This window comes from Hyla sarda, chromosome 3, assembly GCF_029499605.1.
Source record: "Hyla sarda isolate aHylSar1 chromosome 3, aHylSar1.hap1, whole genome shotgun sequence".
NCBI lineage: Eukaryota > Metazoa > Chordata > Amphibia > Anura > Hylidae > Hyla > Hyla sarda.
The window spans coordinates 199,604,258-199,630,451 of NC_079191.1; the positions used below are offsets into that span (position 1 = coordinate 199,604,258).

Genomic DNA, 26,194 nt, shown 5'->3' on the forward strand with positions numbered 1-26,194 from the left:
GCTACAATGGTGGCCATATTAGTTAATCCAATAAAACCTATTATAGACAATACTTTTAGAGGTAATCTTTTTATACAGCTTCTTGAGATATTGGCACCCCGCTATTTTCTGAATTTTAGAAACATTTAATCCTGAGTAAGTCGTTACATTTTATCCAGGAAAAACTTTGTCAAACTCTATACAGTATTTACACATAACTAAGAATAGACAGAATAGCAGATTAAAGGGTAGCAAAGCTTTGACACTTCATTGTTTGTGCCAAATGACAAACTCAGCTCTGCTGCATCTGACAAAATCAACTTTTGCCCATATGTACGTATAGTTGTAAATGCACGTGAACACTGTGACTACTCTTCCTGGTGAATGGAGCTTTCACATGGTCTTCTGTGATATCTGAGCCACCGTCATCCTCTCCAACACAAGTCTATGAGCAGACAACAAGCCCTCTATCCAGACACAGCCTAGAGATGTCTACAGGGACCTCCCTCCCCCTTATAAGACCCCGCCATCTCTACAAACACCATGTAACAGTAGGTGTACTCACATCGGCTCCTGGCTCGCCTGGTAACCCGGGAGATCCTGGTTTGCCTGAATCCCCATCTGGACCCTGATAAGAGAAATAATCCCAATTAGTAATAAGAAAATACAATAAACATCAAAACTCTAGAGGGTCAGAGAAACTTACCGGAGGGCCTGGAGGACCATCTGGACCCCGGTCTCCCTATTATAGAAGAAGCAAAGACAATTCAGCTCTATTGACAGATCACAGCTACATTTAACACATAAGTGACAATAGATCAGATGGTAGACACACATATAGTTACTAAAGTATATAGCATGCACAATATAGGTTGGAAATGTAATGCTTACATCAATGCCATCTATGCCAGGAACTCCTGATGGTCCAGGGGGACCTACTGGTCCAGGGGGTCCCGGCGGTCCTCTCTGATAAAACAATAGGATACATTTGGTATAGGGTATGCAATGCTTTGCACATCTGTCCACTACATGTAGAATGAACATACATCGATCCCTGATATATATTAGTTAACTGTGACAATCTATTTACAAGCGGGCATCTAATGGGTTACTGTCTGTTAATGGATAAAATATAACATCATTTAGTAGTCCACTCATGTGATTGACAACTGTTGTTATACTTTATGGGGTTTATCTATTTCCATACAACATCTGGTATAAATACTCTAGATTACGCATAGAAGAGGGGTTAAATATGATCTATCTATACAGTGTGGTATATTCTATGGCAGTGGTCTTCAACCTGCGGACCTCCAGATGTTGCAAAACTACAACTCCCAGCATGCCCGGACAGCCGTTGGCTGTCCGGGCATGCTGGGAGTTGTAGTTTTGCAACATCTGGAGGTCCGCAGGTTGGAGACCACTGTTCTATGGTATATTCTAGGAATCTTTCATCCTGCTATGACTGTAGTGTTCAGGGTTCAGCCCCTGCAGGCAGAATGAATGTGCTCTTTCTTGTTTTCATCTCTTTTTTTTTTTTTTTTTTTTTCTTCCATCTATTTTTACTTTGGCTGTAAGGGGGTTTACAAAGAGAACATTGTGAGGTGGAGGTCTCTCCTCTGCCTCCCCCTCTATGTGCAGGAAGGTAGGGGGTGGGCGACTTCAAGTCCTTCCCCTTGGATGTGGACTGGCCCAAACCTCTGCACTAGACTTTCATTAACTCTACCTGAGACCCTATGTTCTGCTTCCATAGAAAGCATAGATCACCTCCGGAACCCCGCGTTGCACCCTTATCCCCCCTGCATAACTAAACACCTTTGCTGCATGAACACTACTTATTCCTTGATCCATGTGTACTGCTTCTCACCTAAGCCTCAGTACTGTACTGTTTCTACCTTTATAGCACAAAAGCCCCTGAGATACATTCTCATTAACCCCTTGATAGCCTAAATCTTTGTCATCTTCTCCCATGAGTGTCAATCAACCCCCTGTGGCTCACTTTCTCGCAGACTCACTATATGTTGTAAAGCTAGCTGCATCACTGTTCCAGTAATGAAACTGGTGTTTAATTGGCATGTAATTGGCATGTATTTTGCATGTAATTGGCATGTAATTGGCATGTATTTTGCATGTAATTGGCATGTAATTGGCATGCCCGGGAGGGATTAGCTGCATAAGAAATCTACAAGTTCTTGACGTAAAACCATTACCTTACTCTTGGTCTGTAAGTAAGCTAAGGGCAGAACACTATGCAATAGGAAACACTTCAGTATACATTGTATCATGTGGAACTATAAACTTTTGTAAACAACCAACAAAGTAACAAAACATTATTAATCAGTTAACACTTTCCTTGCTATAAGTACACATTGCACATATATTCAGGCAGATGATAGCACTTCCGGAAACTCTAGTCCTATATATTAGAATGAAAGCTATCTCTTACCTGTATCAATACTTGGGTGATCTGGAAGAGACAAATGAAGGAAATTAGGTGACACTTACTTGAGCTAAGGAGATGCTGGCGAGGTGTAAGACTAGCACTAGCAGGAAGGCCCTGCTGTCCCTGACATTCTTAGCCATGGTGGAACCTATGGCCAGGGAAGAAATCACAGTATCCTTAGCCCCTGTCCACTATTAGGACCCACAAGTAAATCCCCCAAGTGAATGAGCTAACACAAGTAGCAAGGTAAGCCCTGGAGAAGGCTCACATCCTTATGTTTATTAATGTTCTGGGAGGAGGGTGGTAATGATTGGAAGATGCTTTGGCTGTGGGATGGGAAAGGTAGGATGGTGAAGGTCCCTTAACCCTTCCTTTGGAAGCTGAAACTGTAATACAATACCCCTACCACATTTACTTGGAGCTGCCAGGAAAGGGTTATTGACCTCAGAGAACACCCTCTTCAATCCAGTAGAATACATTCATTTGTACCGGCCCAATATGAAATTCCCACGCAGTCACCTTGTAACCCAAGTCTTATCAGGAAGCTGCATACATGACTCAAGTAGTTTTTCATTTTTTATTTTGAACGCTTTTTCATGACATATTAGCACACATTTAATGTACATCCTCCCTCAGAAAAAGTTCTTCAAAATCTGTCATTCGTAGTTATATCTGCCTATGGAAAAGCTGGGTGATAACCAACATGACTTCCATTATAAACATTTTTAGTCACCCAGCTTCCCTAGTGTCCAGAACAGCAAATCTGTATAATAATAGAATAAATAAAAATGTATACATATATTTATACATACTGTATCAGCTGTGCATTTGATGCTGTAGATCTGCTGTGGACTTTATATTGCAGATCTACTGCAGACTTCATGCTGCATGTTCAACTATTTATGTGTATTTATTTAAAGGGGTACTCCACAGGAAAAAGCTAGCCAGAAGGTTATACAGACTTGTAAATTACTTTAAAAGTCGTATAGGGGTTATCCCAGAATAGAAAAACAGAGCATATTTTTTCTAAAAACAGTACAGCACCACACCGGTCCTCAGGTTGTGTGTGGTATTACAACTTGGTTCCATTTACTTTAATGGAACTAAGCTGCAATACCACACACAACCTGAGGACAGGTGTGGTGCTGTTTTTGTAATACATTTTCTCTGTTTTTCTATGCCTGGAGTACCCCTTTAAGCCTTCCAGTAGTTATCATCTGCTGTATGCTCCAGAAAAAGTTGTGTAGTTCTTTCCAGTTTGACTACAGTGTTCTCTGCTGCCACCTCTGTTGGTGTCAGGAACTGTCCAGAGCCAGAATGGTTTGCTATGGGGATTTGCTCATGGTCTATACAGTTTCTGACACAGACAGAGGTGGCAGCAAAGGACACTGTGGAAAGAACTACACAACTTTCTCTGAAGCATAAAGCATGAAATCTGCAACGGAAAGGGTTTATACGGTATATGTGTCGGATTCGCCTGCAGCAACAAATCACAGCTCAGCTTTCGTTTTTCCAGATTCATTTAAAATAAGAAAGACAGTTCTTATTTCACATAAAACAATAGTAATAATAATTGCATCCAATAATATATATCTGTATGGTCAGATTGCCAGTTAATATTAGGAGGGCTACTACTTTTTTTGAGGGAGATTTAGTTGTGAGATTCAGGAATTGTTACCGACAGGACTGATATGACACAAATTAAACAGATTTGTAAATTACTTCTATTAAAAATTCTTAATCCTTCCAGTACTTATTAGTTGTTGAATACTACAGAGGAAATGATTTTCTTTTCGGAACACAGAGCTCTCTGCTGACATCATGACCACAGTGCTCTCTGCTGACATCTCTGTCCATTTTAAGAACTGTCCAGAGTTAGAGAAAATCCCCATAGAAAAATATGCTGCTCTGGACAGTTCCTAAAATGAACAGAGATGTCAGCAGAGAGCACTGTGCTCGTGATATCAGCAGACAGCTCTGTGTTCCAAAAAGAAAAGAATTTCCTCTGTAGTATTCAGCAGCTAATAAGTACTGGAAGGATTAAGATTGTTTAATAGAAGTAATTTACAAATCTGTTTAACTTTCTGGCACCAGTTGATTTAAAAAAAAAAAAAAAAAAAGATTTCCATCGGAGTGCCCCTTTAACTCTATGCTGATGAAGACACTTCAATAATAATCATGTAGAAGATTACACAATACATGGCATGGTCATGATTTCACACTGATCTTTTATGGAGTATAAGGTACCTCATTCACGTGCATTACCACCTAAACTGTGCCTAAATCTGGATAAAAACCACAATGTCTGAACGTGGATTAATGCTATATCATCCTTTCATGACTTAGGCTATATCATCCTTTTATTACAAGTAAGTAAAGTAAAAACAAAAACAGTAGTCATAGAATAACTCATTACTGATCACTCACATCCAGTATTTTGTTTATATTTAGCATGCCCATCATGCACAATGTGAAAGCTCCTCATATATACACAAAACATATTCTTGGCCTTACATTTAAAAATGCCCAAGAAGGCAGCATAATATGGAAAAAAAAAAACTGTACTCACCTGTCACTGATTCTATGCCGGTGCCATTCAGACAGTGCCAGTCCCCACTGTCAGTGCTTCCTTTACTCTGTCCTGACATACAGGAAATGCCTGCTCAGCCAATCACCGGCTGAAAATTGTCACGGCTGCAGCTAGTGATTGGCTGAGTGAGCGTTTCCTATGTGTCAGGGCACAGTAGATGAAGCAATGACAGAGACGGTACTTGCAGGAGCAGGTGAGTACAGGCATTTTTATGTTATACTGCCACCCTGGGCATTTTTTAATGTGACATTTATTGTCATGATGTCATGAACATGGTGGTCTCTAAGTGCCGAATACTAAAGCATATAGCATATGTTAACCATAAATTCAGTCTCTCATGGTATCACACCCTTCACATTTTGACCCCACCCCTTTAACCTCTGCAGCAAAGACAACCTCTGAATATGATACTGAGAATGTGCACTCAGCTTCTTTGGTTAACCATGGCGCGGCCTGTTCTGAGTGGAACCTGTCCGGTGAAATCGCTGTATGGTCTTGCCCACCATGCTGAAGCTCAGTTACAATCTTCTTATAGTCTAAGCCATGTTTATGTAGAGCAAATATTCTTTTATTTTTTTATTTTTTTTAGATCCTCAGAGTTCTTTGCCATAAGGTACCATGTTGAACTTCCAGTAATAGAGAGTGTAAGAGGGAAAACACCAAATTTAAGATAACTGCTCCACATTCACACGTGAGATTTTGTAACACTAACAAGTCACATGACACTGGGGTGGGGAAATGGCTAATTGGGCCCAGTTTGGACATCTCCACTTTGGGGTGGACTCAATTTTGCTGCCAAGGTCTAGACATTAATGACAGTGTTGTGTTATTTTGAGAGGACACAACATTAACATTGTTATACAGGCGGTGCACTCACTACTTTACATTGTAGCAGAGTATCATTTCTTCAGTCTTGTCACATAAAAAGATATAATAAAATATTTACAAAAATGTGAGGGGTGGACTCACTTATGTGAGGAACTGTATCATGAGCATTTTATCAATTTTTATACGCTAATGTTAAGTGATTGCCATAATAGGCATCCATTGAAAGCATCTGTCAGCTGTAGACTAACAGTGGCGTCCATCACCTATCGGCTTTCATTGTCTCCATTCTATACATCATGAGAAGCTATTGAAAAGCTTATAGTGTATACCAGATGCATAACTTGTAGCTCTGGAGCACCAATGCAACATCTGTAACAAGGCCCCATCTATCATACACCATTTATAATACTGGTGTCTTCTTGTTTGGCAGAAAGGCCTTGGAACCCCCTCAGGCACGATGACTCAGGTGCAACTGACATCTCTGTCCCCCTATATTTAAACCCCTGTTGTGTATGTTTAATGGATACCATTATAACCAAGGAGTGGTGGATGTTAAACCTGTGCAAGTGGAGCATTAACCATAAACAAAATGTGTTGCAAACAAGGTCTTAAAGGGGTTCTCCAGTGCTTAGACATCTTATCCCCTATCCAAAGGATAGGGGATAAGATGCCTGATCGCGGGAGTCCCGCCGCTGGGGACCCCCACGATCTTGCACGCGGCATCCCGCTTGTAATCAGTCCCCGGAGCGTGTTCGCTCCGGGTCTGATTAAGGACGACCACAAGGCCGGCGGTGTGTGACGTCACGCTCTGCCCCTCAATGCAAGCCCATGGGAGGGGGCGGGACAGCTATCCCGCCCCCTCCCGTAGGCTTGCATTGAGGGGCGGAGTGTGACGTCACACGCCGCCGGCCTTGTGGTCATCCGTAATCAGACCCGGAGCGAACACGCTCCGGGGACTGATTACAAACGGGGTGCCGCGTGCGAGATCCCAAGGGTCCCCAGCGGCGGGACTCCCGCGATCAGGCATCTTATCCCCTATCCTTTGGATAGGGGATAAGATGTCTAAGCACCGGAGAACCCCTTTAAAAATTATATCTGGAACATCAGTTAAACCCATGTATTTATGCTATCCTCACTTAAAGGGGTACTCCGCCCCTACACATCTTATCCTCTATCCAAAATTTAGGGGATAAGATGTCTGATCGAAGGGGTCCAGCTGCTGGGGATCTCCGCAATCTCCTTGCTGCACCCGGCATTCCTTTAGAGCGTCGGGTGCTGCGCAGGAGGCTCGTGACATCACAGCCACACACCCTCAATGCAAGTCTGTGGGAGGGGGCGTGACAGGCGTCATAGACTTGCATTGAGGGGGCATGGCCTTGACTTCACGAGCGGGGCGTGACAGTGATGTCGTGAGCCTCCGGTGCTGCACCCGACGCTCTAAAGGAATGCCAGGTGCAGCAGGGAGACATCTTATCCCCTATATTTTGTATATGGGATAAGATTTCTAGGGGAGGAGTACCCCTTTATGTGAGTATAGCATAAATACATGGGTTTAACTGATGTTCCAGATATTCCAGTCATCCGGCACAGATCGCCGCAGCCAAGATCGCCGGGATCCCCAGCAGTGGGACCCCCGCGATCAGACATCTAATCTCCTATCCTTTTGATAGGGGATAAATGTCTAGGGACGGAGTACCCCTTTAAGACAGTTTCTAAAACTGATTATTAGAAAGGATAGAAACTTTGCAGGCTTGGTTTACTGAACAAAATACACTGAAAATTGACCTGTGATCACATTGTTTTATTGACATGTGATCACATTGTTTTATTGGCATGTGATTTATTGACATGTGATCACATTGTTTTATTGGCATGTGATTTATTGACATGTGATCACATTGTTTTATTGACATGTGATTTATTGACATGTGATCACATTGTTTAAAAAACATCAGTAATTCCAGTTTTGAAATGACTGCATTTGTGCACCTACAGACACTTTTTCATAGACATTACTGGAGCACATTATTAGATTAAAATTGTTGATGTTTTTTATATCTACTTTACTGTCATATTTTTGTTTTTATTTTACACTGTGTGAACCCAGCCTAAAGATACACAAAATGTTCTAACAGTCTGGGCCCCTTTTGTTCTGGTGCATTTGTAGACTGTCTAGTCTAAGCTAAGAATCACACACTTTTTTATTTATTGTTTCCACTGTTTCCATTATATAATATGTATAATGATCAATAGCCATTTTCTTTGAGAGAACATCCCCCCCCCCCACCCCCCACCCCCCTTAGAAGATCATTTTCGGACAGATTTGAGGCCAACTCAAGCTATTTTATAGTGATACTATGTTGAAGGGGCACTCCGGTGGAAAACTTTTTTTTTTATATCAACTGATACCAGAAAGTTAAAGCTATTTGTAAAATCAGCTCCTGTATACTACAGAGGAAGTTCTTTTCTTTTTGGATTTATTTTCTGTCTGACCACAGTGCTCTCTGCTGCTCTTTCCATGTCAGGAACTGTCCAAAGCAGGAGAAAATCCCCATAGCAAACATATGCTGCTCTGGACAGTTCCTAAAATTGACAGCGGTGTCAGCAGAGAGCACTGTGGTCGTGACAGAAAATAAATCCCAAAAGCAAAGAATTTCCTCTGTAGCATACAGCTGCTAATAAGTACTGGAGGGATTAAGAATTTTTAATAGAAGTCATTTATAAATATGTTAAATTTTTTAGCACCAGTTGATTTAAAAATAAAAAGTTTTCCACCGGAGTACCCCTTAAAGGCTTCCATTTAGAGGGCATTTTATATATTTTCTTTATATCTGTAGCATTCGCAGAATGACACTATCTATATCCACTTACCCCTCTTATGGCTTCCAGCTCTGTGCAGGACTCTCTCTCAGGCCTTAGAGGATCACAATGAATTAACATCCATTGGAGGTCAAACTGGAGGAGAAAATGGAATGGCATCAAATTATTGAATATTTGGTGTAAAAAAACATAATAAATAGAAGTAAATCAAGTGTATGCATATGTACATCATGTCATATTGTCAAAATATTGTAGACAATAGCACATTTATTAAATCGACATATCAAATGCACATGCAGGTGTGATTATTTATATCTATGTTTAACCAAAAGAGGTGTGTACTTAGGACAAATATGCAAATTCATCAAACTTATGCATAAAAACACAGTGCTACTGACTTGTGTGGCAGCCCTTAGAACTATGGGATGCTTCTTAAAACTTGTAAAACCAACAAAAACTAAACCTACTCTAAATTTCAAAGATGATGATCTCTCTGGCCAACTAGTACCCTGCTGTATACTGAAATTACTTTAGCAGGTAGGTAGCTTCCTTTTTCTGAAGGAGAGCTAGTTTGCAACACTTTAAAGGGGTACTCTGCCCCTAGACATCTTATCCCCTATCCAAAGGATAGAGGATAAGATGTCTGATCACAGGGGTCCCGCAGATGGGACCCCAACGATCTATGTGTAGCACCCGGTGTTCGTGCGGTTGGCCACGTGATGTCATGGCCACGCTCCCTAGTGACATCACACCATCCCCCCTCAATGCAAGTCTATGAGAGGGGGCGTGATGGCCGTCATGCCCCCTCCCATAGACTTGCATTGAGTGGGTGTGGTGTGATAGGGGCATAGCCGTGATGTCACAACCCCTGCCGCCCGCACCCAACATTCGGAACAAAATGTTCCGAACGCTGGGGCAGCAGAGTACCCCTTTAACAACAATCTAAAGAGTTAACTCAGTGATGTAACAACATGTAACTTTTGCAACCTATAAAACAGGCCATATGACACCAGTGCAGTCATTTTCTTTCGTGATGCTTATTCTGCTCCAAATGATGCCATCCTGATGATATCATATTCTGTCGGTAATAATTAATAGAGTTTGGGGCTTATTACACTGGTAGAAGAATTTTACACTAAATATTAAGCCAGACTGTGATGGGAATAAATTAACAGTCACCAATCATGAATCTTTTGTGTCCTTCTTTAAAGAGATATTCCCATTTCAAAAGTTAACCCCTATCCATAGTATAGAGGACAACTATCTAATTGATGGGGCTCAGCTGCTGCAACCCCCACCAATAACAAAGAAAAATGAACGGAGCTAGCACTTTATGCATTCTCTATGGGTCAACATTACTGACTGGTGTGCTCTATTTCTTTTGGGGACAATTTTCTCCCTATTCCTGCGATGGATGGGATTCCCAGCAGTATGACCCTCACTGGTCATCAAGATACCCTCTATCCTGTGGATAGGGAATAGCTTCTCCTTTCAGCCATTGAAATTGTAAACTCTTGCGTACAAATCCTATGTATTCTGTTATCAGAGGAGCCCTTGTAATCTTATGCTAAATTTTAAAATTGCTACATAGGATCACATATGGCGCTGCCTTATAAGAAGTAAGTGAAAACGACCAATTATAGAAATGTCACTAATGAAAGAGGGGCTGTATTTACAGTGCGTACTGATGGAATGCACTGCATAAAGGCCGGCACACAAGGGGCTCCCTGTGACTGACTGCTATGATCCTGTGAAATGTTTCACCACCGTGAGATATGTAGACTGGCCTCCATAATGTGGCCTATGATGAAGAGCTAAAGTCTCTTGAAACTGCCTGCTGTACGGTAACTGCTATGGGAGATAATGAATTCCTTTCATACATAAATGAACATTGCTATGGAAACTAGGAGACAGAACACGCTGCAGTTGAAAATGGCGTGCACATTAGTTCTACAGAGAACCGAATGCTCAGGAAAAATACATTTATACGACCAGACAGAATCATTTTGCAAAATCATGGTCACTAAACTGAGACTTTGCTGCCCTCTGTGTGCATGATGGTTATTCGGATGCCACATAGGAAATCAGCAGTGCAATCTAATGGGCTGCCCTCCACTGCTCCGCAGGCCAGACATCCATGCTTCATCGCCTCTCACTTGGGCTAGCCTAATTGACATTAACAAATGCAGGATAAGAAAGTTCTGCCTTCAAATATTATGGAAATGTCTTTATTGAAACAAAGATCGAAGACATTACCACATTTATTTATTATGTTAAGCCTTGATAAACTAGATTTATATTGCAGAGCCCCAGGGAATGTGAAGATAAGATTTATATGTCTTAACATCTAGCAAGGGGCTAGCTTTTGTTAACAATAGACTAATAATGCACTTCTTAACCTAAACCTTTAGCCAATGTCAAGAATAATCAGTATTTTGTACATTTTGCGGGAAACTGTTAAAGGGGCACGCCAGTAACATTTTTTTTTTTTTGCCTACCTGCCCTCTGATATGTTTCTCCTAATGCAGCCTCCATTTCCAATTATGTTGTTGGCTTTTCAGAAAGCAAGTTGTCTTATAACTGCATTTGTTCTGCTCTAAATAAGTTCGAAGGGCAGCAAGTGACAGATCAGCGGTCTAACTCACACTGCTAAATCCTACTGTACTCATATTCCTTTCTTTAACCTTTATTCAATGCTTCCTGCTTGTGATTGACTATTTTCGTTCTTTCAGCCCTTAAAGGGGTACTCCACCCCTAGAAATTTTATCCCCTATCCAAAGGATAGGGGATAAGATGTCAGATCGCCGCGGTCCCGCTGCTGGGGACCCCCGGGATCCCCACTGCGGCACCGCGCTATCATTACAGCACAGAGCGAGTTCGCTCTGTGCGTAATCACGGGCGGTACAGGGGACGAAGCCGCGTGACGTCATGGCGCCGCCCCTCGTGACATCGCGGCCCGTCCCCTTAATGCAAGTCTATGGGAGGGGGCGTGACGACCGCCACGCCCCCTCCCATAGACTTGTATTGAAAGGGGTGGGCCGTGACATCACGAGGGGCGGAGCCGTGACGTAACGATGCTCCGGCCCCTGTACCGCCCATCATTACGTGCAGAGCGAACTCGCTCTGTGCTGTAATGATAGTGCGGTGCCGCAGCGGGGATCCCAGGGGTCCCCAGCAGCGGGACCGCGGCGATCTGACATCTTATCCCCTATCCTTTGGATAGGGGATAAAATGTCTAGGGGCGGAATACCCCTTTAAAAGCAGGAGGTAGGAGAGCAGTGTGAAGCTGTATCTCATAAATTCTATAGCCAATACTCACAGAGCATCATCTAGATCTCATATAGCTAAAACTGTATTAGAAACAGAAAATGAAAGACAAGGAAGTTTTATAACTGTGTTGCTTATCATTGAAGGGACTCCCCTACTTCATCACTGCACTGGTCATTTTAATAAGGCAGAAGTGCTCTCTATGGTATCACTCTCTACATGAATGGACATACAGATATATAAGGATGGAGTAGACTGATATAAAGTGATAGTGTCTGGGAGCTGCTGACATAGGAAGGAATGGTGACTGTCATCCTGGCCCTGATTTACCCAAGTGTGTAGGGTTTTTACTAGTGTGAAATGTTATTTTAGACTTACAGGATTCCACTCTATTTACTATGGGGATTCACAGATGCTTTTTCTTGGTGGAAATTTCCATCTGGGAGTGAGAACATACCCCTTTTTCCATTCGGTCACACCTCTTTTTCAGGTTTGCAGGTTTATTTTGGTGCAATTCCTTGGTTGAACTTGATGGACGTATGTCTTTTTTCAACCATATTAACTATTTAATGTACCATAAAATTTGGTGCAGATGCAATTTGAGGGCAATGTGTCATTTTTTGGTAAACTGTAGGTTGGGTTTAAATAGTAAATCAGGGCCTCTGTCTACATAGGAGCAGGCACTAGACTCTGAACCTGGTCATAAGCATAAGATTATCATTGGCCAAAATGGCCCATTTTGTCCGTTTCAGTCGACCTTTGTCTGTAAATTATAAGCACAAATGATCATTTCAGATCATTTGTACTTTCTGCCTTACTGTCTGCATTGGCTCTCACAGGCCTGGATTTTTCTTGCTCATGTGTTTTTTTTTTTTTTTTGTTTGTTTGTTTTATTGCATATTCTCATGTATCCTTGATATATGTAACGCGCACAGACTGATGAGCCTGCTCTCATGTTGTCAATTATACTTTGAGAAGCTGTCTCCGCATGCATCATATATTGTGCCTTTGTTTGTTTGTTTCTGTTATGAAAACAAAAAGTTCAATAAAAAGGATCCGATTTGAAATACAAGTGTTGTTGATTCTATATGTTGAGCCGCTTGGTATAGACATGTTTCTCTTTACTCACTCAGTACTGTTAGATAAATTCTATGCATGTTCTCTGTTCTCCTTAACCAGTTCTTTATTTGCATATCCATGCTTAATCTGTGAAAGATGCGTGTAGCAGATCTTTGAAGCTCATTTTTCAATAACCAAAGGGGTTCTATACCTTTCGTAGTTAGGTCGCAAAAAAATGTAAACAACATGTAACAGGAAAACAACTTTGTAAAATAACCTGTTTTCTGGCACATTATTCTAAGTCTCCAGGTTCAGCCATGCATTTAAATAGTGGATATTTTTAATTTTGTTGCCATGGTTACATCTAGGAATATGTTTCTATCCCTACTATAATTGCCTTTTTTCTTGGTTCCAGCAGCCATCTTAATTGTCTTGATTTAGTTGGGACACTTTGTACTCCAACTACCCACCCACGTGTCCCATTCCATTCTTTCTGCACCTCAAGATATGTTTATATTTTGCTTTGGCGAGACCACTGGAGTTTCTGTCTCCCTTGATGTGTGGGCACACACAGTGAGCCTCATTCAGTCATTACATCTCAGCTCTTAGCTTAGTTCTCTGTATTTAACTGAAAGGTTAAGAAAGGCTTATTGTAGTTAAAGAGCATCTGTCACATAAGATAGGCTTGTGAAGCTGCACACACAGTGTAGTAGCACTTCGCAATGCTACGCCAGCCATACCTTTGTTGATAATTTAGGGTGCGGTATATTGATTTAAAAAAAAAAACACTTTAGTAAATCCGCCAAATGTCATCCGAAATGGACTGGGAGGTGTGGCCTGGAGTGTGCTATGCTCCAGAGCAGCAATGCTTCTCTCTGCTTATTCCTTGACAATGCATGCCTAGTGTCAATCAAGAGGGGAAGCGGGCGTGAAAAAGTCAGAGAGAGGCGTTACGGCCCTGGAGCATAGCGGATCCCGGGCCGCTCCTCCTGGACTTGACGGGACAACTTCTGAAAGGTTTACTAAAGTGTTTTATTATCCATATACCATTACCCCAGATTATCAACAAAGGTATGACAGAAGTAGGCTTGTAAAGCCCTACTGCACTGTGTATGCAGCTTCACAAGCCTACTGTATGTGACAGATCCTCTTTTAGGGTCAATTCACATGTACAGTATTCTGCACAGATTTGATGCGCAGGATTTGAAGTTGTGTTCAGTCAATTAGTTTACATTGAGCATAAAATCCTGCGCATTAAATCTCTGCAGAATACTGCATGTGTGAATACATCATAAGGGTGTATTCACACATACAAGTATCCTGAGCATATTTGATCCACAGGATTCTAAGCTGCAAATTTTATGCTGCAGATTTCAATGTAAACTAAATGACTGAACACAACCCCAAACGTGTCTAAGAACATGACTAGGAATGTATGCCAAGCTAGAGATTTCTCCACAAGGAAAGGAAACCCATTTGTGGACAGCTGTTTTAGGGTGGCCCTTATCAGTACACTGACAGTCCAATGGGAATTCTGGGAAGAAAGAATATGAAAAGCAAAAAAGTCAATGTTTCACTCCAATTAAGAGTTTTAGAACATGACTGGAGCCAAGCCAAGCCAGTGATCTTTCTAGAAGGAAAGAATACCTATCTGTAGACAGCTCTGTACTGCCGAGGGGCAATAAACCTGAAACAGCTGTCTGTAGAAGGGTTTTGCGATTTAATCTTTGCATATCCTTTCTTTCCAGAATTCCAATTGGAGCAGAAATGGCCTAAAAGTCTCCACATATCAATATAACACTATCCTCAACGAAAAACATTACTCCTTTGGTCCCATTTCTATTGGATTTTACATTAGAACATAGATCATACTTGAAGACAGTCTATTGTTACACCATTATAAATAAAAAAAACACTATTGTGACATCATCAGCATGATTAAGAGGGTGGAGCCCATAAGTCATTGAGCAGCAATTGGAATGCATTGCTGACTTGCTCTCTGGCTGAGTTTGACACAGCCTGTTTATTTGTATGTGTAATGGTTTCCACTCTGCTACTAAAGTGAATAAATTCAATAGATTAGAATCTGTGAGCTCAACAAGTGCCGTGAGTTCTCACTGTGAATGTGTTGCTTCTGTCCTGATAAGGTATGACCTATATTTATCTTCTGTTACTGCTTTCAACATCATCACAATAGAACAGTTAAGGAATAAACATAATTGTGATGTTATAATAAGGGATGTCCCGATACCGATACTAGTATCGGTATCAGGGCCGATACTAGCCATTTTCATGGTATCAGGGACTCGTTTAATGTCCCCAATACCATGTCCGATACCTGCTGCCACTCCGCTGCCCCGTTCTCCTGTCCTCCCGTCCGCATCATAGTGTTCCATGGAGGAGCATGTGACACACACACGTCAGTCCACCTACTCCCCTGCGCCCAGCTACGGAGGAAGCAGAGTGATGTATATGTCACATGCTCCTCCACAGGACACCATGATGTGGACGGGAGGACGGGGCAGTGGAGCGGCAGCACCCGACAGAGGACAGCCGCAGGTGAGCTGTCTGCAAGGAGGGGGGCTGTTACTAATGTCTACAGGGGGGCCTGCTGTCTAAACGGGGGGCCCTGCTGTCTAAAGGGGGGCCCTGCTGTCTACAGGGGGGCCCTGCTGTCTACAGGAGGGGCTGATGTCTAAACGGGGGGCCTTGCTGCTGTCTAAATGGGGGACCCTGCTGCTGCTGTCTAAACAGGGGGCCCTGGTGCTGTCTAAAAGGGGGCCCTGCTGCTGCTGTCCAAACGGGAGGCCCTGCTGCTGTCCAAATGGGGGGCTCTGCTCCTGCTGTCCAAACGGGGGGCCCTGCTGCTGATGTCTAAACGGGGAGCCCTGCTGCTGCTGTCTAAACGGGGGCCCTGCTGCTGCTGTCTAAATGGGGGCTCACTATCTAAAGGGGGGGGCTGTGGTACACAGGGGGGCTGCTGTCTACAAGGGGGGCTTCTGTTTACACGGGGGGGGGCTGCCGGGGGGCTGCTGCTAATGTCTGCAAGGGGATACTACCTACTATTAAAGGCAATCTTACATCAGAGTCACCTGCACTAACTTGAATTTATAGGTAGATAGTGCAGGTGACCCGGTTTCTACCGCTGCTCACCATATGGTCATTGGTCTCGCCGCCAATGCAAATTCCCTGTTCTGTCCAATGGAGAAGAGAGAAATCTTGGCTCATACTACAGCAGCCGCCTCCATTGTACACAACAAGGAACCTACATATCATACGGTAAGCAGCGTCAGAAACCGCGTCACCATGCTGTCAGATTCCCATTAAAACAAAAGTACTCGTACTTGGTATCGGCGAGTACTAGAATTAAATTATCGGTACTCGTACTCGGCCTTTAAAAAATGGTATTGGGACATCCCTAATTATAATAATAACTCAATCTACAATAGAATAAAAAGGAGGTCATTTATTAACATATGTATGGCGAGGCTGTCTGTACTTGTTCCTGACTGGAGTGGCCATTGCATAAAACTGTGTGACTTTTACCAAAATCGCATGTCATAAATTAGTGTGTAAACAGTGCGTCTTGCAAGTCACATCAATATCACGCCCACAACATACCCACTGAAAGTCACATTGTAAGTTTTGGGAACATGCTGCACCTAAACTTTAAGAAAGTATACATTGAAATGACCCTCATAAATAAGGGATTCGGTCAGGTCTCTTCAGGAGAAGCAGTGCTCCGATCATGTCTATGGGACCATTCTGTATTTCTATTAATTCCACACTAATTCAGCAAGGGGAGGAGACAGCAGAATGATATCTTTAGGCTAGGTTTCCACACAGGTTTTCTTCAAATTTTTTTTGTTTTTTTCATCTAAAGTCAGAAGTAGTTACAGTATGAAGGAGATTTATAAGGCCATACTTTTTATATTTCCCATTCAATTTGAATACACTTGTGGCTTTGGCTCAAAAACTGAAGTGGCATTTTTCCAAAAAAAAACAAAAAAAAACTCCAGAAAGAAAAAACTTGTTTAGAAACCTAGCCCAATAGTTCCGCCTATGGCAGCCAAATAATGTGTTGCCTCTGTAAGAAGAAAGGCGAACCATTTGCTGCAAATTTAAATGCTACCCTTGTATAGAGGCTATTGTGACATGATCATAGTATAGCACGGTCTAGGAATGAAGAAAGTAACTACTATGACATCATCATCTGAATACAGCAGTCTGGGAATCAAGACAAACACTACTATGGCATTATCATAATACATCACAGACTAGAAATGAAGTCTAAAACTATTCTGTCATCATCAATATAGAACACAGCCTAAGAATAAAGACTAATAGTATTGTGATATCATTATAACAGAGCACACTTTGGAAATAAAGACAGTCACTATTGTATATACTCTACTCTATAGACAGATGCACTAATTGCCATAAATGGTGGTGGCGCCGCATCTTGGTACGCTGTGGGTGCAATCTACGCAAATTGCATAGAAATGTTTATATGAGTTGCTCTAAATACATGTTGCTTCCCACTTACACTCTACGTTCCATAGTGCCCTATACTATCAATGTGGAGATCTACACAATGCATTTACAGGGGATGGGACTCAAGATAAAAGAAAAAAGTCCCTTTCCCTGTAATGTACAGTAAGCAACAAAGCTTTATGCACCACCAATTACAATACACTTAGTACAGTGGTGGTGGTCAGAAGTACTGTAAGCCAGCAATGCTTTTATTTATTGTGACTTATACTCGAGAAAGTGTGTGTGGCTGTAAAGAGGGCATGTTTCTATATGCCTGAATACTTTTTAATTTGAATATGATCATTAGAGATGAGCGAATTTAAAAAAAAAAATTGGTTTGGTCCGAATTTATTTGTGGCGAATATGTATTAAAAACAGCAATTTCTGGCCACAGAGAGCCTCAATAGGGGGTAGAACATTTTGCCTTGCTGTAACACGCATAGGGAGTGTGCTGGGTTCGTGAAATAATACTGTATGAGGAGACCATATAGTGTGCACATGTTAGTGTGCACAAGTAAGTATTGAGGATATGCATTACGAAAAACTTAACTTTTAATAATATTCTTAGGATAAAATATATGTACCCCAAATTTTTTTTAAATCAAACAAAAGGAAAGGTGTGCAGAAACACCATGTGCGAGCTACACCACCAAGTATTGTTGTGATGCAAAGACTTCTAAAATGGGGAAGGGAACAATGTATAGTCCATTGTAACCGGTGGGGGGGTAAAAACTTCCCCTTTAAGGCCCTACTCTCACATTATTAATTCCATTTTTGGCAAGTGTTACTCCCCCTAAAAATGGCGCCCCCCACACAGGAACCTCTCCCTATTTCCACCTAGAAACACTGCCATTTCCCAGGATTTTTAGGTGGAAATAGGGAGAGGTTCCTGTGTGGGGCCACCCTTTTTAAGACGAGTAACGCTTTCCTTGAAAAGGTGGAAGGGAACAACGTATGGTCCATTGTAGCAGATGGGGGTAAAAACTTCCCCTGTAAAGCCCTTCTCTCGCCCTATTAATTCCCTTCTTGGCAAGTGTTACTCACCCTAAAAAGGGCAGCCCCACACAGGAAACTCTCCCTATTTCCACATAAAAACCAGGTGAAATGGCAGTGTTTGTAGGGGGAAATAGGGAGAAGTTCCTGTGTGGGGCCACCCTTTTTAGGATGAGTAACACTTGCCAAGAAGGGAATTAATAATGCGAGAGTAGGGCCTTACAGGGGAAGTTTTTACCCCCACTGGTTACAATGGACTATATGTTGTTCCCTTCCACCTTTAAGATCACATCAATACTTGGTGGTGTAGATGGCACATGTTGTTTTTTGCACACTTTTACTTTTGTTTGATTTAACCCCTTAAGGACCGGAGGTTTTTCCGTTTTTGCATTTTCGTTTTTTGCTCCTTGCCTTTAAAAAATCATAACTCTTTCAAATTTACACCTAAAAATCCATATGATGGCTTATTTTTTGCGCCACCAATTCTACTTTGTAATGACGTCAGTCATTTTGCCCAAAAATCTATGGTGAAGCGGGAAAAAAAATCATTGTGCGACAAAATTGAAAAAAAAAACGCTGTTTTGTAACTTTTGGGGGCTTCCGTTTCTACGTAGTACATTTTTCGGTAAAAATGACACCTGATATGTATTCTGTAGGTCCATACGATTAAAATGATACCCTACTTATATAGGTTTGATTTTGTCGGACTTCTGGAAAAAATCATAACTACATGCAGGAAAATTAATACGTTTAAAATTGTCATCTTCTGACCCCTATAACTTTTTTATTTTTCCGTGTATGGGGCGGTATGAGGGCTCATTTTTTGCGCCGTGATCTGAAGTTTTTAACGGTACCATTTTTGCATTGATAGGACTTATTGATCACTTTTTATTCATTTTTAAATGATATAAAAAGTGACCAAAAATGCACTATTTTGGACTTTGGAATTTTTTTGCGCGCACGCCATTGACCGAGCGGTTTAATTAATGATATATTTTTATAATTCGGACATTTCCGCACGCGGTGATACCACATATGTTTATTTTTATTTTTATTTACACTGTGTTTTTTTTTTTATTGGAAAAGGGGGGTGATTCAAACTTTTAATAGGGGAGGAGTTAAATGATGTTTATTCACTTTTTTTTTTCACTTTTTTTTTGCAGTGTTATAGGTCCCATAGGGACCTATAACACTGCACACACTGATCTTCTATGTTGATCACTGGTTTCTCATAAGAAACCAGTGATCAACGATTCTGCCGGATGACTGCTCATGCCTGGATCTCAGGCACTGAGCAGTCATTCGGCGATCGGACAGCGAGGAGGCAGGTAGGGGCCCTCCCGCTGTCCTGTCAGCTGTTCGGGATGCCGCGATTTCACCGCGGCTATCCCGAACAGCCCACTGAGCTAGCCGGGATGCTTTCGGTTTCACTTTAGACGCGGCGTTCAACTTTGAACGCCGCGTCTAAAGGGTTAATAGCGCGCGGCACAGCGATCAATGCCGCGCGCTATTAGCCACGGGTCCCGGCCGTTGTTAGAGGCCGGGCCCGACCCGCTATGACGCGGGGCCACGCCGTGGCCCCGCGTTATAGATCGGGAGTGGACACATGACGTTCCAGTACGTCATGTGTCCTTAAGGGGTTAAAAAAAATCATTGGGGTACATATATTTTATCCTAAGAAAAGTTAAGTTTTAGCTAATGCATATCCTCAATATTTGTGATCTGATGCAGAGGAATTTCTGTAACTGGGGAGCAGCGCCTTAAATATGTTTTGCACTATCCATATTTGTGAAGTGTTAATGTGGCAGCATGGTCAATCTACTCTGATGCATCAGACATTGGTAGGTGGAAATCCAGGCTGATCCATGCCTGATTCATCTTCACAAAGGTCAGTCTCTCCACATTTTTTGTGGACGAGTTCTCCTTGGAGGTACTATGGCCCCCGCCGCACTAAACACCCGCTCTGATGGCACACTACTGGCCGGCAAGGATAGATTTTCCAGGGCAAACTCTGCTAGTTGATGGGATGGGCGTGGAGGGGGGATTGAATTTTTCGTCCGGAGGAGCGGGGGGTGGGGGGCTGAGGCAGTTATTGATTCTGTGGTCCGGGGGGGGGGGGGGGGGGGGGGATTTGTGGGCTGCATACGTTCAGCCATCCTAAATAATAAATAGTGGTATCTGCTTGCTCATGAGGTGATCATGATGTATGAATGATGTGTATGTACTGTATGTATGATATATGAATGATGTGTATGCACTGTATGTATGATGTATGAATGATGTGTGTATGTACTGTATGCATGATGCATGAATGATGTCTGTGTGTGTACTGTATGCATGATGTGTGTATGTACTGTATGATAAATGAATGATGTGTGTATGTACTGTATGTATGATGAATGAATGATGTGTGTATGTACTGTATGTATGTTGTGTGAATGATGTGTGTATGTACTGTATGTATGAATGATGTGTGTATGCATTGTATGTATGATGTATGAATGATGTGTACATGTACTGTATGTATGATGTATAAATGATGTGTGTATGTACTGTATGTTGTATGAATGATGTGTGTGTATGTACTGTATGTATGATGTATGAATTATGTGTGTATGTAATGTATGTATGATGCATGACTGATGTGTGTATATACTGTCTGTATGATGTATTAATGATGTGTGTGTTCTGTACGTATGATGTATCAATGATGTGTGTATATACTGTATGTATGAGGTCTGAATGATAGATGTGTGTAAACAAGATGTATGTATGATGTGTGGAGATGTATTATGCGGGGGCGGGGGGAGATCTGGAGGTGGCGGGTGTATGTATGATATGTGTATGCATAATATGTATGTATGATGTGTATGTATGTATTATGCATGTGGGGGGGCGGAGGCAGCGTATGTATGCGTTATGTGTATGTATGTACTGTGTGTATGAATGATGTGTGTATGTACTGTATGTGGCAGTATGATATTCAGGGGTACAGTAGGAGGCAGTATTATATTCAGGAGGTACAGTGAATGGCAGTATTATATTCAGTGGGTACAGTAGGAGGCTGTATTATATTCAGGGGTACAGTCAGTGGCAGTATTATATTCAGGGGTACAGTAGGAGGCTGTATTATATTCAAGGGGTACAGTAGCTGCCAGTATTATATTCAGGGGGTACAGTAGGTGGCAGTATTATATTCAGGGGGTACAGTAGGTGGCAACATTATATTCAGGGGGGTACAGTGGATGGCAGTATTATATGCAGGAGTTACAGTGGATGGTAGTTTTATATTCAGGGGATACAGTGTGTGGAAGTATTATATTCAGGGTGTACAGTAGGAAGCAGTATTCAGGGGGTACAGTGGGTGGCAGTAGGGATACAGTGAGTGGAAGTATTATATTCAGGTGGTACAATGGGTGGCAGTATTATATGTAGGAGGTGCAGTGGATGGTAGTTTGATATTCAGGGGGAACAGTAGGAGGCAGTATTATATTCAGGGGGTACAGTAGGTGGCAGTATTATATCCAGGAGGTACAGTAGGTGGCAGTATTATATGAAGGAGGTACAGTGGATGGTATTTTTATATTCAGGGGATACAGTGTGTGGCAGTATTATATTCAGGGGGTACAGTAGGTGACAGTGTTATATTCAGGGGTACAGTGTGTGGCAGTATTATATTCAGGGGGTACAGTAGGTGGCAGTATTATATTCAGGGGGTACAGTGAGTGGCAGTATTATATGCAGGAGGTACAGTGGATGGTAGTTTTATATTCAGGGGAGACAGTGTGTGGCAGTATTATGTTCAAGGGGTACAGTATTTTGCAGAATTATAATGATTATTATCTTTATAAAAAGGATGAGGATCTACTGACAAAGTGAGGCGTTAATGATGTCCGGGTGTCAGGTTCTGCAGAGAAGATGGAGCTTGAATAAGTCCTTATGTCTGGACCAGATGAAAAAGAAAGAAAAGACAACAGAGAAGACATCACTCAGGTCACTGATATCATTATATATTCTCCTGACTGTCCCATCACAGCTGTAGACACTTGTAAGTTCCCCAGTGATGATGGGTGATGCTGTACCCTAATCTGTGGCTCTCCATCTGTTGCAAGACTACAACTCCCATAATGCCTGAGGCTCTCCAGACATGAAGAGTTATAGCTTTATAACAGCTGGAAAGCAACTGGAACCAAGGTATTTGGTGATTGGTGGGGGTCCCAGCAGTTGGACCCCAACCAGAAAAATGGGCTGCTTATTCTTAAATGTCTGTTTTGTCTGTCTGGCCCTGCCTGTTAGTTACTTATATCGTTGAGTATTCTTCTGACTGTGTCCCATCAGTGCTGTAGTCACTGATATGTTTGTGCGGCTGAGTAATGGGCTGTCCGGGATTGGAGAAGCGGGTCGTCAGGAGGGGCCCAGGGCAATTTTTCGCACTGGGCCCTGGGGTTTCTAGCTACGCCCTGCAAACCACCTTACAGTGCATAATCATATAAACCTTGTACATCTACTGTAAATCCCTATAATCATATTTCTAAGTTGTTCCATAAACTTGTGCACAAAAACAACAAAATTTGGTTACTGTTCAGTAACCCAAACCACACTAAGCATATAGTCATATAGATATAAGTCTGTATAGATCCATTAAAACCTTAGTACCTTCCATATTTTCATATCACAAACCACCTTACAGTGCAAAACCTTACACATATAATATAATAATGTATCGTAAAGAGAAAATACGCTGCACTCACCAAGTTTCCGAAAATAGTGTCTTCTTTATTCTTTATTCATCAAAGATAAAACACGCCAGCAGGTACAGCGAGAGAGCGGGTTAGCAAACAAGTGGGGGGGGAGTGGCGACGGACCGTTGCGTGCTCGTAGCACTTCCTCAGGCAATACGTCATTCCGTCAAAGGGGGTGTTCATATACCTGCCGGCGCAGGTATCACCATGGTGATCATAACAACAAACAAGTTAAAATCACAAATAAGGTGCAAAACAAGTTAAAAACAACATCCTAGTGACGATGTGAGTCTCCATCCATATTCACGACAATCAGATAGCTAAAAAAATAATTGACCTAGCGCATCCGTTCGGAGAATCCATTTGGATTCTCTTCTTAGGAGTTCCTGATTTTTGTTTCTACCCTTTCCAGCATACTCAACCTTATCTAGTGCACTAAATTTAAAGGGGACAGGTTCATTTTCATGGCATTCAATAATATGTGCTATGAACCTAGAGGCTCCCACACCTGTGCTCAGCGACCTGACATGTTCACGGATCCTGTGAAAAAGTGGCCTAATGGTTTTTCCAATATAGAACCTGCCACATGTGCAAAATAGGGTGTACACGACATAACTAATTCTACAAGTAAAAAACGGCTTTATCTGTATGTCATGCCCTCCCAACCTTACACACTTGGCTTTAGCATTGTATTTACAATAGGAGCATGTTAAACAAGCAAAATTCCTTACCGGGCGGCTGTCTGTCAACCAATTAGTTTTCTGCTTTTTTCCTCTTTTATGTTTTTTTATACTGTCATGCACTGTTCTGTTCTTTTTAAAAGTAACAACTGGTGGATTTTCTACAGTATTTTTCAAATCTATGTCTTGCTGGAGCAGGTACCAATGGGTATTTATTGCCTTTTTAATTAAATGATTCATGGGAGTTTTTCTGAAGGCAAAAAATGATCTCTCATTTTTCTGTTTCTTTTTAGTTTTGATAAGATACCTAGAGATGAACTCGTTAAAAATGAAATGGGGGCTTTTTTAGCTACCTGATTGTCGTGAATATGGATGGAGACTCACAGCGTCACTAGGATGTTGTTTTTAACTTGTTTTGCACCTTATTTGTGATGTTAACTTGTTTGTTGTTGTGATCACCATGGTGATACCGGCAGGTATATGAACACACCTCTTGACGGAATGACGTATGGCCTGAGGAAGTACTACGAGCACGCAACAGTCTGTCGCCACTCCACCCCCCCCCCCCCCCCCCCGCTTGTTTGCTAACCCGCTCTCCCGCTGTACCTGCTGGAGTGTTTTATCTTTGATGAATAAAGAATAAAGAAGACACTATTTTTGGAAACTTATTGAGTGCAGCGTATTTTCTCTTTACAATAAAGTGTGGACATTCTCTTTTGATCGCTTGATGCTTGCACCACGAACACCGATAGCCGCAGGAGCACACCTGATTACTCCCCATTCATTACGCTCTCACACAGCAGACCTTTGAATAAGCTTTTGGTGCCGGTACTCATTTCTCCTATGTAAGAAGTATTATAATATAATAATAATAATCCAAATCCCTATAGTCCCTTTCATTGGTTGTACCACAGGCACAACATCACATAATTTGGTTACCATTTGGCATCCCAAACCACACTAAGTGCATAATCCCATAGGTCCAACAAATACAATATATGTCCATATAATCCCACATGAACCTTTCATATAGTTATAAATCCAGAAACTCCCAAACCAGACTAAGTGCATAACCACATAGATCCAACACATGCAATATATATCCATGTAATCCCATATGAACCTAACACATAATGTAAATCCATATACTCCCTTTTATTAATTGCACCATTGGTACACAGTAATACAAGTTGGTTAATTTTTGATAACCAAACCACACCAAGCACATAGTTATATAGATCTTACACATGCAATATATGTCCATATAATCCCTTTTATTATTTAGATCACAAATACACATCACATAACTTGCTTGCAGGCGCAGGTTAAAGGGGTATTCCAGGCCAAAACTTTTTTTTATATATCAACTGGCTCCGGAAAGTTAAACAGAGTTGTAAATTAGTAAACACAAAGAGGATGTGAAAAGTATAAGACGGCACTCACCGGGATTTTCAGGCTTGCAAAAGCTTTTTATTGCATAAGCAAAAGGTGCATAGCGGTGCGGTGTGAAGGCAGGTAACCGGCCAGGACGCCGGGGAGCGAATGCAGCGTGATGGTTACCTGCCTTCACACCGCACCGCTATGCACCTTTTGCTTATGCAATAAAAAGCTTTTGCAAGCCTGAAAATCCCGGTGAGTGCCGTCTTATACTTTTCACATCCTCTTTGTGTTTACTACCATTGTGTTTTTGGACTGAGCACCTAGTTGGATTGGCTTGTGTCAGTATCCACCTGTGTCCTCGTGGTTTACCGCAGTGATCACCGTTGCAGTGCCGGACTCTGTATCTTGTACATTTAGAGTTGTAAATTACTTCTATTAAAAAATCTTAATCCTTCCAATAGTTATTAGCTTTTGAAGTTGAGTTGTTGTTTTCTGTCTAACTGCTCTCTGATGACTCACATCCCGGGAGCTGTGCAGTTCCTATGGGGATATTCTCCCATCATGCACAGCTCCCGGGACGTGACATCATCATTGAGCAGTTAGACAGAAAACTTTAGAAGCTAATAACTATTGGAAGGATTAAGATTTTTTAATAGAAGTAATTTACAAATCTGATTAACTTTCCGGAGCCAGTTGATATATATAAAAAAAAAGGTTTTGCCTGGAATACCCCTTTAACCCCTTAAGGACGCAGGACGTAAATGTACGTCCTGGTGAGGTGGTACTTAACGCACCAGGACGTACATTTACGCCCTGTGCATAACCGCGGGCATCGGAGCGATGCCCGTGTCATGCGCGGCTGATCCCGGCTGCTGATCGC

The 26,194-nt window shown here is 41.9% G+C and overlaps 1 protein-coding gene across 1 annotated transcript in view; it reads right to left on the bottom strand.

Moving 5' to 3' along the window:
• The window catches only part of COL9A1 (collagen type IX alpha 1 chain), a 187,484-nt gene that overhangs the window by 106,572 nt on the left and 54,718 nt on the right, over positions 1–26,194 (bottom strand). The window contains exons 6-10 of the mRNA XM_056563580.1: positions 8,712–8,795; positions 2,426–2,446; positions 871–945; positions 686–721; positions 545–607 (exon numbers count right to left, since the gene is read on the bottom strand). Coding sequence (XP_056419555.1) covers positions 545–607; positions 686–721; positions 871–945; positions 2,426–2,446; positions 8,712–8,795 — 279 coding nt within the window. The remainder of the gene's footprint in view (positions 1–544; positions 608–685; positions 722–870; positions 946–2,425; positions 2,447–8,711; positions 8,796–26,194) is intronic.